This window comes from Varroa destructor, unplaced genomic scaffold, assembly GCF_002443255.2.
Source record: "Varroa destructor unplaced genomic scaffold, Vdes_3.0 BEIS01000005.1, whole genome shotgun sequence".
In the NCBI taxonomy this organism is placed as follows: Eukaryota; Metazoa; Arthropoda; class Arachnida; order Mesostigmata; family Varroidae; genus Varroa; species Varroa destructor.
Window position 1 is genome coordinate 5,856,684 of NW_019211458.1, and position 11,272 is coordinate 5,867,955.

At 39.9% G+C, this 11,272-nt stretch overlaps 1 protein-coding gene across 12 annotated transcripts; it reads right to left on the reverse strand.

The window, feature by feature from the left end:
• Window positions 1-289: 289 nt before the first annotated feature.
• On the reverse strand, window positions 290-11,024 carry LOC111251602 (uncharacterized). Of its 12 annotated transcripts, none has more exons than XM_022808304.2 (6): window positions 10,855-11,014; window positions 10,293-10,397; window positions 5,573-5,856; window positions 2,616-2,872; window positions 1,125-1,250; window positions 290-973 (listed from the first exon to the last, which is right to left on the reverse strand). In XM_022808304.2, exons 1-6 carry the CDS (start codon window positions 10,859-10,861, stop codon window positions 751-753), a joined length of 1,002 nt encoding a protein of 333 aa, XP_022664039.1. In that variant the 5' UTR covers window positions 10,862-11,014; the 3' UTR covers window positions 290-750. The 12 variants fall into 12 exon arrangements, with proteins under 12 accessions (XP_022664039.1, XP_086846746.1, XP_086846749.1 ...); XM_086990620.1 differs by having other exon boundaries at window positions 5,573-5,844; window positions 10,855-11,013; XM_086990623.1 differs by having other exon boundaries at window positions 5,573-5,873; window positions 10,303-10,397; window positions 10,855-11,011.
• Window positions 11,025-11,272: the final 248 nt, after the last annotated feature.

Below are 11,272 nucleotides of genomic sequence, written 5' to 3' on the forward strand. Positions count from 1 at the left end.
AAACTAAAAATTCTACCGAAATCCAATTTTGAACTGAGCGTTTTAAAAATTCAAAAAAATTAATCAATGTAAAAGGTGCAAAAAGTTTAAGTTAGGATTAAACATTAGACAATAATAATAGTCTACGCGGTATAGACACGGTAAGAGAACTATCCTTAGCTGCAAAAAAAGGTGGTTTTAATAACTTAATATTAGATATACTTGTATGATTGCCTGGAAATATTAAACAGCGTAGGTCACAGATGTAACCAAAGGTTGTCGCCCTTCTAGTCTCCGTTGACACAACACATTTCGTTTGGATGATAAGATTTTTTATTAGCAAGAAGATTACCGTATGGAAAATTTATAATCTATTGCGTTTCACCTCCATAGGATGCACTGTTTCAGTAGAGATAAAAGTAAGTATTTATTAATTTTTAATAAAAATAAAACCACTGCCAAACAGGCTTAAACCTACTCTAAGAAAGGAACATGCACTAATCCCACAGTATATTTTTAACTTTCAATGTAATCATATCAATGTAAGTCTAAAAATACAGATGACTTCTATTTTAGTACCCAGTTAACTTAAATATTACATGCTAACATAACTAGCCTTAGTTAGGAACTCGTGTTAGCTACTAATTCGAACGAATCATATACATTATAATTTGCAATTTCGAAACATCAATGTACGCGAACGGACTGTATAAACGTTCCTAGTTTTGAAAACTAATAGGAAATGATTTCAGTTCCTAGATGTCATACAGATTATTTTAAAATAACAGCGACGGGCCTGTCCTCGGATATATTACAAGCCCCCATGCGAATCCTGGCAAATCCATTTTCACCCCACTTGGTACCCCAGGAATTCTTGATAATCCAGTAAGATCCTTCAGCATCATCAGATACTCTATATCCCACTAAAACAACGGCATGATCGGGAACCGTACCGCATTGCGTAATTATGCCTCCACCGTAATGTTTGAAGTCCCTATAATATATTCCATGCAAAAAACCTAATGTATAATATATTACATTGCAAGGATAGTCGTAAACAATGGCCCGAGCCGTTTCCGTGACACCATAGTGACATGACATTTAAGATTTACTATAGTTTCTGCAGAATCGCAGATGATACTTACGAGTCACCTACACTGATAGCGACAGATACTGGGCCCATTTTTCGCAAGATTTGCATGAGAGCCTCGTCACTTCCATCGGACTCTACCACACCTGCGCGCAGGGATACAGTCTGGGCCTTTTCGACACTGCATTGAAAGGTAGAATATCATGAAATTAGAACCAACATTGCTTAACAAGAGAAGCCCTGTTACACGATGCTTTTTGAAACTATATATTTATACATATATAGTCACTTTAAGCGTTTATGCTGATCTCACTAGGTACATTATGATTAAATTTCGTCCTTTTGCATTAAGAAAAAATCAATTTAGGCGCAGTGCATGGCCTCATTGCTCTCATCATATCAGTAAGCGCTGTTATCGTAGCGGTTCTCGTCGGATTCGGGTATAATGTGAAATGTGTAAAACATAACCTTTATATACATAGCATCATTGTTGAATTGAACGAATGGCGTCGAGTGCCAGAATGTAAAACTACACATATACGTACATTTATTTACAATAAACAGCGTTCAGTGAATTAATCTTCGACAGTCATGATGAACGGCTAGGTGTCCCAATACTTCATTTGTGACTCCTTTGACGAGTCGAAAAACCACATGTTTTTATAGCGTACGTATCAGCTTGTAGCAGATCATTGTAAATGTAACGCCCATTATGAAGCGCTCTATAATAAATACGTTTACTATTGACGTACGCATATGGACGTTGACGTAGAACATTTGCTTATTTGGCGAATTTTATTATTCGCAAGTTAAAAAGGCCGCGGTGGCTCGCCTTCCTCGCATTCGAATGAGTATTATATATTATGGCCTTAACTTTCCAACAGCCATTATCAGTGTGTGTAATCGGGATAAATGTACGACAGCTTAAAAAACAGTAACATTATCTGTTATAATCTTCGTATCATAGCCCTTCGCCTGCTGCTTTTTCGTAATGATCCATACGATGTTATGGTGCATGGGTGTTTCTATAAAATTGCTCAAAATATCACACGACGATTGTGATTATGTTCTCGCTAATAGATATCAAGGAGGATGCAATACGATTATCGATAATAATAATACCAATAAACTTATTGTTCAGTTGCACCCTCATGCGCCATGATTAGCCGTACTACAGAAGACTAAACCAATTGGATAGCAATGATTTGCTCGGTGTACGAAAACGAGCCCAGGAACACCGACGTATTCACGAACGCTTTGGACGAATCATACATGTACGAGCAAGTAAATTTATATCGCGTTTTGCCGTTTCGTCAGACGTGTCCACGAATTGAGTTACGTGGCCAATGACAAAATATGCGGGCTGCTCGTCAGTGCTTTCACTGTTGCTTCTAGATGTCAAACCCCCTACATTTATTTCATTTGCCAGCCATTGGTAACGGCCAGAAAAAAACAAACGATACTTGATAACCGTTAATGCAGATTATTCTCCAAGTTACCGCTAGTACTTCCAAGAAGTCCCACGGTTATATGATGAGGAACTTACATGTTGCAATGCTGCAGTCTGTTGTGATAGCGATAATTCGTCTGACTAACGAATTGCTTTGTTTTTGCGTACAGCAGGACGTAGTACGGATGCCCTCCATGGCAGCCACGGTTCATGCGAACATCATAACGGCTGAACGTACAGTCAATTCCCTGCTGTTCAGAGAAATCCGTTGTTTTACCAAACTTTCTCAGAAACGCTGATCCGAGCACCGACAAGGCCGTGAAAGCGTAACATGCGCCACACTCCTTCTGATTCTGAAATGCGAATGATTACTGTGCATCTTAATTACCTGCTGACTATGAAGGCACTAAACCTAGTCTACGATTTCTTAAGAGAATAAGGACGATCTGTACATCCCCCGCAGCGTCGACATTGTTGTGCAGATTAGCTAGGCATCAACATGCGTTCGTTTTGAGATACGTCGATACTCCATTGCGCAAAAAGCGTCACCTGTCACACGGGCGTCATAGAACAAGTTAAATAAGACCATCAATAACGGCAAGAAAGGCAGCCCCTCGGCCAAGCACAGCAATAACCTTACGTCTCGTAGAGTAGCTCACACCAGGCTAGCTTGCCCCGATGTTCCTGCAAGATCACATTAACAACTTACTTGCCGCCTGCTCGCGCACTGGAGCCAAGACCTCTTTACGTACTGAACAGGCGCGAACAATACGAAGAATACTTACTATTACTGATTCCGAAGAATGAAAACGCCTTAATAAAGCAAACGTAGTAGCGAGCGGTAGCAAAATATAGTATCTTTTCTAACCTTCTTGTATATCGGCTGACCCCATATCTCAACACAAAAGAGTACTTGCAGAGGAGTAATATGGATTTCGTGTTCAACAATCAATATTGTTGGCACGCGATGCCTTAGATCTACTTCTAGAAATCATCGCAAAAGGTCGTTTCGTATGTAACATTTTTGTCGACTTCCGCACCCCGTTCGACTCGGAGTAGAGTGCTCGAGAATCTATCGCTCTACAAGCCAATGTTCTACGCTTTCTAAAGGCTGACATGCAAGCCAATGGAAGAGTGATAGACGTCGGAGCAACGGAACATCGATCGACCACACAAACACGGATAAGTCTGCTGTCACTCGTGTCCCATTTATTGCATACGCGTGATATACTAGCCCAAGCGCTGAGTCGAGTTTCGAGTGCCCGCTGAAGAGAGAACTTGAAGAGTGCTAGTATTAGCATCCTCGACCGAAAAAGCTATGAAAACTCTCGCTGACAGATACGGTTCAGATCCAGGTTAGGCTAATTCAGATGCGAGTTGCACCCAGAGCCTCTCACGGAATACAGCTGTTCTAGGAGAAGCTTCCGACTATGCACTTTGTATCTTTTGTAGAGGGTTAAACCCACCTTCTTGAAACGAGTTATACGGCTGCCTCCAGGGTGAAGACATCCAACGTGGACACTAGTGCGCTTAATGGCAAACGTGCAGCTCTCTGTAACTCTGTAGGCCATTCTTTCTACCAGAGATACCTCCATATTGCCAGTTCATTAAAAATTTCGAAGACAAAATGTCCGAGCTTGATTCTAACATGTGTAACATTGAAGCAATGAATAGTTCAGAATAGAGACAAGAATCAGTCGCCAGTTATACGCTGTTACGAGGATTATGGTTGTCGCGATCCTACCGATAAGTGTTTTTGTAAATACTGTGATTTGCTATGCCCTTAAAATCACGCTGAGGACTGAAGTATGACGATATGGCTGACGAAGTTAACACCAATTTAAGGCTTTTAACCGTCTTAAGTGTTAGTGTCTTAGTTGCAATTACTGTTTATTAAATTGGCAATTAAATTGTTTATTTTATAACCTAATGAGAAAATAAAGCTTTAATCTATTTAGAAAAATGTAAACTTACAGGTCCCATTTAAATTATTAGCAGCTAAGTATGCGCTTCACAACAATAGTTGGTCTTCGAAAGTTTGTGACAATTACGTATCATTAAGCAGTAGATATTAGAAAGCCCTAATTGCTGAACAACGTATGTGCAAAAGTGTGATGCTAAACGAAGGTTCGTTCCCACCGCTAAGGTTACCACACTTAAAGACACTACAACTTTCTAAGCCTGCTATCGAACTAAAGGAGTTCAAATTCAAAATCAGATAAAAAGATTTTGTTACATAGTTTATTTGCAGCATAAATTAGTTGGGACCATTTATCTATCCATTATACTTCTAGCACTATTGCACTGGGCAGTGTTTAGGTTCGAGCACAAAATGCACGTTCTCTTTCCTTTTTACTTCCTCACGGTTTATTTGCGTAACAAATAAAACTTCAACCTTTCAAAACGACGCTTCGATTCTCTCTGGCGTTGGGCCGAAACCAACCAATGCAGCCCCTGATGATATCTGTGCCGCGTACAACGGGGATACTATGAGTCGGGACGCTGCTCGGAGTTTGCTAGATGGAATCTAAATCCTAAAGGGCATTTGAAGCCGGTAAAACCCTTAATCGTTCTGAAGGCATTTGGCACTAGTTCGCAAGATGTCTTTAGAAAGGTTGTCCTACTATGGTTTTTTTCCTGTTGATTACAACTGGTTCGTGTACTATTCGTTTTCTAAGTATAGCTATTGCTAATGCTGTTCCAAACAACCACCTCTCCACAAAAAGTTACCTTGAGTCCAGTCCCGCTAGTATTTGTCGCATGCCGTCCCTTTCGCTAACAGCCTCATTCTCACGAAACAGAAACGCTCGCAAAATGAACTGGAGGATATTATAATATATCTATCATTTGGCCTGTCAGCAAATATTTCGAAAATTGAACATAGTCCTCTAAAAATGCTTGATCAACGTGACCTCGAACAGTTCAATGACCTCACTCCGATGCGTCCTTGAAGTTAGCGAAAGTTAAGTTTCTATTTCGATCTTGCAGATCGCACCCAGTGACACACGACACCGAGCACAAGTATTATAAATAAAAGATGTTGCCGTACTCACTTTTACTGGAGTCACTAGTCCTTGCTCAGCGTAGTTGAGGTACTCCTCAGCTGTTCTCTTTGTTGGCCTTTTTCTAAATGGTATTACGCGCGTAATTTTTTGCGGAATATAGCCTGTCCTCATCCGCTGGAACTCCTCGCCGCTAAGAAGGCTCTCAGGATAAAATCGTAACGCTACAGATGAGTTTGGGCTAGCATTATTTGACCTTATCATGGCATTTAATTGGTTAAAACGTAAATGACGTTCGTAACATAGCGATTGTCGTTGATTTCCTGAAGTGAAAGCTGTCAAGCATTGTAATCTTCGTCAAATTTCGAAAGGTTACAAAGATACGTTAGAGTTTGGAATGGAAATAACAGAACAACGAACACACAGTGAGGTTAAACTACAAACGTATGCTTCCTTACTATCAAATGGATGGTTTTTGCGATAAAAAATAGACAAAATGCGGTTTGGGCACTACTGCATAAACACACGCATTTATCCAAAGAGATCTGGAATAAAGGAAGTTGACTCACCATGAAACTTATAATCGAAAAAAAGACTTGTTAAACTTTGGTAAAGCTTACCAGAGTGACAGAAACAAACGACGCCCAGAAGCTAGGTTGACAGGGTTGCTGGGAGATAACAACTTTACCGCTAACAAAAAGTAGCTCATCTGGGCTGGTGGGAAATCCAGTATTCACCTCGGCTTAGTGATCCAACGACTCTAGCCACTTCCCCCAAACAGTTTGTAGGACTATTAATTGACGAGCCAGATTAAGTTGAGTATAAGAGAGGAATTACAAATGAGGAACTAGCGATTTCAGCGAAATAAAGTTTATCCTTCGAATTCAGGTTTCACACTTATTGGCCCACGGTAGGTTAACATTACTTTTTAAGCTCGATCCTGAGCGACTGACATTACTTAAACCGACTCAAAAGCAAATTGATAAAACTCTGACGAACGTTACTGAATGCAGCGGACCGATCAGGTCAATAATTACAGTTGCCACTAGTCGAGTATCGCCACTAAATAATAGATACTTGTCTAAAAGCAAAGGAAAAATGATATAGAACTTATCGAAAAACCTTGGACCGCTATCGCGCATAGGAAATTCCTTGTTTAATCAGAGTCGCTTGACGCTTGAGGTACGTCAAACCGCTGACACTGTATAGGGGTGTTATTACGCGTAAATAAATTAGCAGCTAGATGTGCCACGATTGTAGCACCAGCCTTAAAAGTGGATTAGAAGAATCTGTAAGCACTAAGAGAATCGCTACCATTTTCAGCCTTAAAAACATCGTGGACCATGGATTTTTGCCTGCTTTGTTTGAAACTCGAAATTGGCGGTAGATTATCATAGGCATCAAAATTTAGATAGATTCATAAACCACCAACAATGTACCTCTTTCCATTGCCAACGTCGTTTATGCACATCTCAGAATTTTTTCTTTGTTCGATTGAGCATATCGCGCGTAAGGTACGTGTAAGTTCACAAAGAGTTTATCCAGCCACTATCAACTACACACGCTTAACATCTATGTTAACACAAAGTTTCTTAGTAAATAGCCATAAGAGTAATGACGATATTAAGCGGCACCTTGCGTCGTCAGACCATGCGAATACATGCGTGCCTAAAAAGCATATGTGTTTTTTTTTCTAATAAATTGTTCGCGGTTGTAATACCGAAAGAAATCAAGATAAATAACAGAAATGATTGCCTAACTGCGACACTACCCGAAAAGGAGCTTTAGCTACTATGTAACGATTTTGATGGAATATTACTCAGCTAAAAGTAAACGCGAAATTAAGCCCTTCATTATATGATGTCTGTTATGCTAAGTTATATGATGTTTGCTAAATATCATTATATCGTAATACGCTTATTATTTGTAACCTGGCGTATGTCTATGTTTCTGTTCGTCATGTTGGATTAGGTCAATAATGCGACACCGCTACGTGGGCCCCGAGTTCTCACAGAGAGGCAGGACAAACATTTACAATGATGCCCCAAAAATGAAGTTTACTTTTTTACGAATATGTATCTGATGCCTCTCGTGTGTAGCTAGTTTAATCAATTCAACGGTGCTATGTATCTATGCATGCCAACAACATATTTAGCGATGCGCAAGAATGAAATCTGACAAAATCTGCAACACTCACCGAGTTCTTTGCAAAGGTACCGTTTGGCTATTTTAAGTTCTTCATTAAAATTTTCTTTAAGATTTTTTAGGTCCGCTTGACCATTACTGGCCGTCAGGATGATGCTGGTTGATAGAGCCAAAACAGCACTTGACATAAACCACATGGTAAATAAATCCTGTGCAAAGAATTTCCAGGCAATATCGATGAATTTACTAAAACTGCTTAATAACAGCAAGTTGTATTGAGCGCCGAAAAACAGATTTTAAAAAATATTATCTATTACTTGATAGCTAAATTAGTAAGCTATCAAGAACTAGAGACTGGCGACAATCATGTAACCTAGGTACTCCAAAGTAGTGTTTTCCAATGATAAGGCAAAATGACTCTAGAGCTTCACGCACCTTACAATGAGCATAGAAGAGGACAGTTGTAAACTTGAGCAGCTCTAATGGGTAAAAGGATGATTTGAGATGAGTAGAGAGGGGGATCTACCAGCACGCGATAAGCTAGGCATGAACATTAAAGTTGAAAACAGGATACGTATAACCGCCAATGCCGATACGCTAGGTCAATGCAGTTTTTTTTTTTTTTTTTTTTTTTTTTTTTCTTTTTCTTTTTACTTGCCAACTGCGCTTACAAGCTAACACGCAATGAATGTGTGAGATAATTTATATGAGAACTATCGCGACAGGCTATACGCTATCTCCCTTTGGTAACGTATTGGTTATAGCAGCCCACTAAACTGTTGCCCCATCGTTACCTTATTTTGCTATTTTTATAGGTTAATTACAGTTTCAGTAACTACTTCATAAAATGCTCACTCAATGGAACCATTCTTCCACCAGTTTTTGATAAATTCGCGAAATCATAGTGATAAACTGAGCTTAGGCATAATTTTAAGTTTCAGAAATATCTCACATTCGGACTTTGTCTGAATGAAGTAGGATTCACTTCAAGTACCGTCTAGTTGATTAGGTAAAAATCGACTTGGGCATACTATGCGTACGTATAATGGAAGTAAGTTACGCAGAAGTTTGGTCAGTCTCTCACCTTTACAAACACAAACAAAGCATATGATACTATTGCTATGAGGTAAATGTGTTAAAAAAAATTGACTGATTGTTCTGGTTACTAATAACCTTAACAAAAAGGTATCAGAAACACAAAGAAAACATTTTTTATCCTGCAACGATGCACCTTGCGCAGGCTGATTGACCTATTCGCAAACGACCGGTGTGCCTTGTTAAGTGAACTGAAAGAAAATCTAGTGCAGCATTGAACTACTGCAAGAGACAGATGCTAATTAAATATGACTTACGCTCATCCTACGAAATATAGTTTCTAAATCGGCTGAATTTCATAAATATTGCCTAGCTGGAAAGGAAAATGTTCTCTAGAAAGGTCTCGTATTAATGTCGTAAATGTTGTTTGTAGGATATTTGCCGGATTTTTCTCTGTATATATATATTCGATCGATTTTGCTCCAGGCAAAGCTACAACAGATTTCAATGATGATGTTGTAATGGTCACTGTAGAATAGAATGTTTTACGGGGAGGGATGTTGCCAGATTTTCTTTTTTACCAATTCTCTTTTTTTTTTCCGGTCGCTGAAAATCAGAGCGTAATTCAGTGTGCGATCCATCCCGCCTCGGTGTTTCGCACCCCGAGAGTTTTTCGTATTTTGACCGGTTGTTCAAAGCAGAGATTGCAGCACTGTCTTTCGGCTACTTCCAGGACAAGAAATATTGGTCGGTACTAAACCATTCCCTGAGATTTACCTACCGATTTCGTTTCCGCTTGGACACTTTTTCCTATCTCTAAACAGCGTATTCACCACAAAGCCGTACAGCCGGTCACTTTCGCGGAGATATTTTTGAAGAAGCTGTACTATGTCGAACTCTGTGCGCACTCGCCACAACTTGTGCTTGTTGCTTGTGAAGACTCGCCACCAAAATTCTAAGGCCAGCCGTGGAAAAAGGCAACACTAATACGGCTAGTTAGACACAGACAAGTGGAGTGCGAAAAAAGCAATATAGATCTAGTTGCACACCTGTCACAGCGACCTCTATACGCATTCAGAGGCCCTTTTTGGAGCACGACACGAGGCGAATCACCAAAGAAGAACGACCAAGTCACTAGGTGAATTTTAGCTGGTGGATGAAGTCCGTGCGAAAACGGAAGCTCAATCCCACAACAAGAACAAAAAAAAAAAAAAAAAATAAAAGCTCAAGATCGTTTAGAAAGAGATCCTGTCAGAGCATCTAACCGGAAGATGCTAGGAAAAGCTGTGTCTGTTTTACAAGATTAGGAGCCCAAAGTCGCTGAATCTATTGACATATGTGAGCAATTTCCTAGAATGATATAGCATACCACGAGTCGCAATTTCACCATTTTTTCTGAAATCAATTGATTTTAGTAGGGGTCATAGTCAAACCTTATTTGGAGACAGTGGCGGTGCAACCTGGTTAAGGTCCGCTGCATTTAGGTAACATTTAGGTTAGAAGAGAAGCTTCACCATGACGTTTAACCCATGCACCTTGTCCGGTAAATCTTCAAAAGGAACCGAGAATAGGCGAGGACTAGAATTATCACCTTGGAGTACCTTCGTAGGTTCTGTGAACGCCGACAGCTTCGAGAGTCCATCATGGACTGTCACAGTGTTCTCCTGGAGTACTGTAGCTATTGATTTGGGCACGTCTACAAAAACACCAACATCACCAGCAACGGAAGTGCTTTAGACGATGCTTATTAGCACCTTAGGACGAAGTCAAGGGCGGTGTGGTAACCTCTAAATACTGCAAAAGTATATTGCAGAAGGTCACTTATGCTTCGTCTGACCTCCGCAGGCAACATCCTGTATAAGGCGGTAGCCGAATGATCTTTTATGAACCTTAATTCTATATAGCACATCCAAAATGCGAGTTGAAAACGTTCGCTCAATTTATCTTCTTCTGAATCTAGGAGCCAAATAGGCTTTACACATAATAATACTGCGTAATAATACTACTACTAATAATAATACTTAATAATAATAATATTAAACGCTACCGCTGAAAGGAGCCACTGCAGCGGAAAGAGAAAAAACAATACCTCTGTATTCGTGAAAAAGTTCCCTATCTTGTGTCTTAAAACAAAGTATTAGTAAATTGCTTACGTGTCATATAGTCCCACCAGATTTCACCAGCCACTTAGGATTCCGTGTGAACAAGCCAATCAGTATGATTGGATGGAACGGTCAGTCTTTTGGGCAATTGGGCATCCTCTAAATATTTCACTATTTTATAAAGAAAACAGATATTTTTGAGCAGCATATAAATTTGGACAGCACAATTGAATTCTATTAAATAGTTAAAATTTTTAAAAACGGGATGATTTACGGATTCTGCCTTTTGCTCACTGCGATAGAGCAACGGACTTGCCCGCAACTTAGCCTCTATTTCCGCGGATTAACAGCTGTTCCAGCAGTTAACACCCCGTGCTGGCTTGACGGCCCTGGCTGTTATCAGTTTGCACCACCAAAGGAAGAAAGCCACCTTCTGTGAATGTATTCTCGTCCAGCAGAAAGAGATTTG

Excerpts from the sequence above, each read along its gene's own strand:
- LOC111251602 (XM_022808302.2), bottom strand. The coding sequence starts at position 7,863 with ATGTGGTTTATGTCAAGTGCTGTTTTGGCTCTATCAACCAGCATCATC. Across the intron at positions 2,873-5,572 it reads GACTAGTGACTCCAGTAAAA|AATCAGAAGGAGTGTGGCGC; the intron begins GTGAGTACGGCA and ends TTCGCATTTCAG. Across the intron at positions 1,251-2,615 it reads AGACTGCAGCATTGCAACAT|TGTCGAAAAGGCCCAGACTG; the intron begins GTAAGTTCCTCA and ends CTTTCAATGCAG.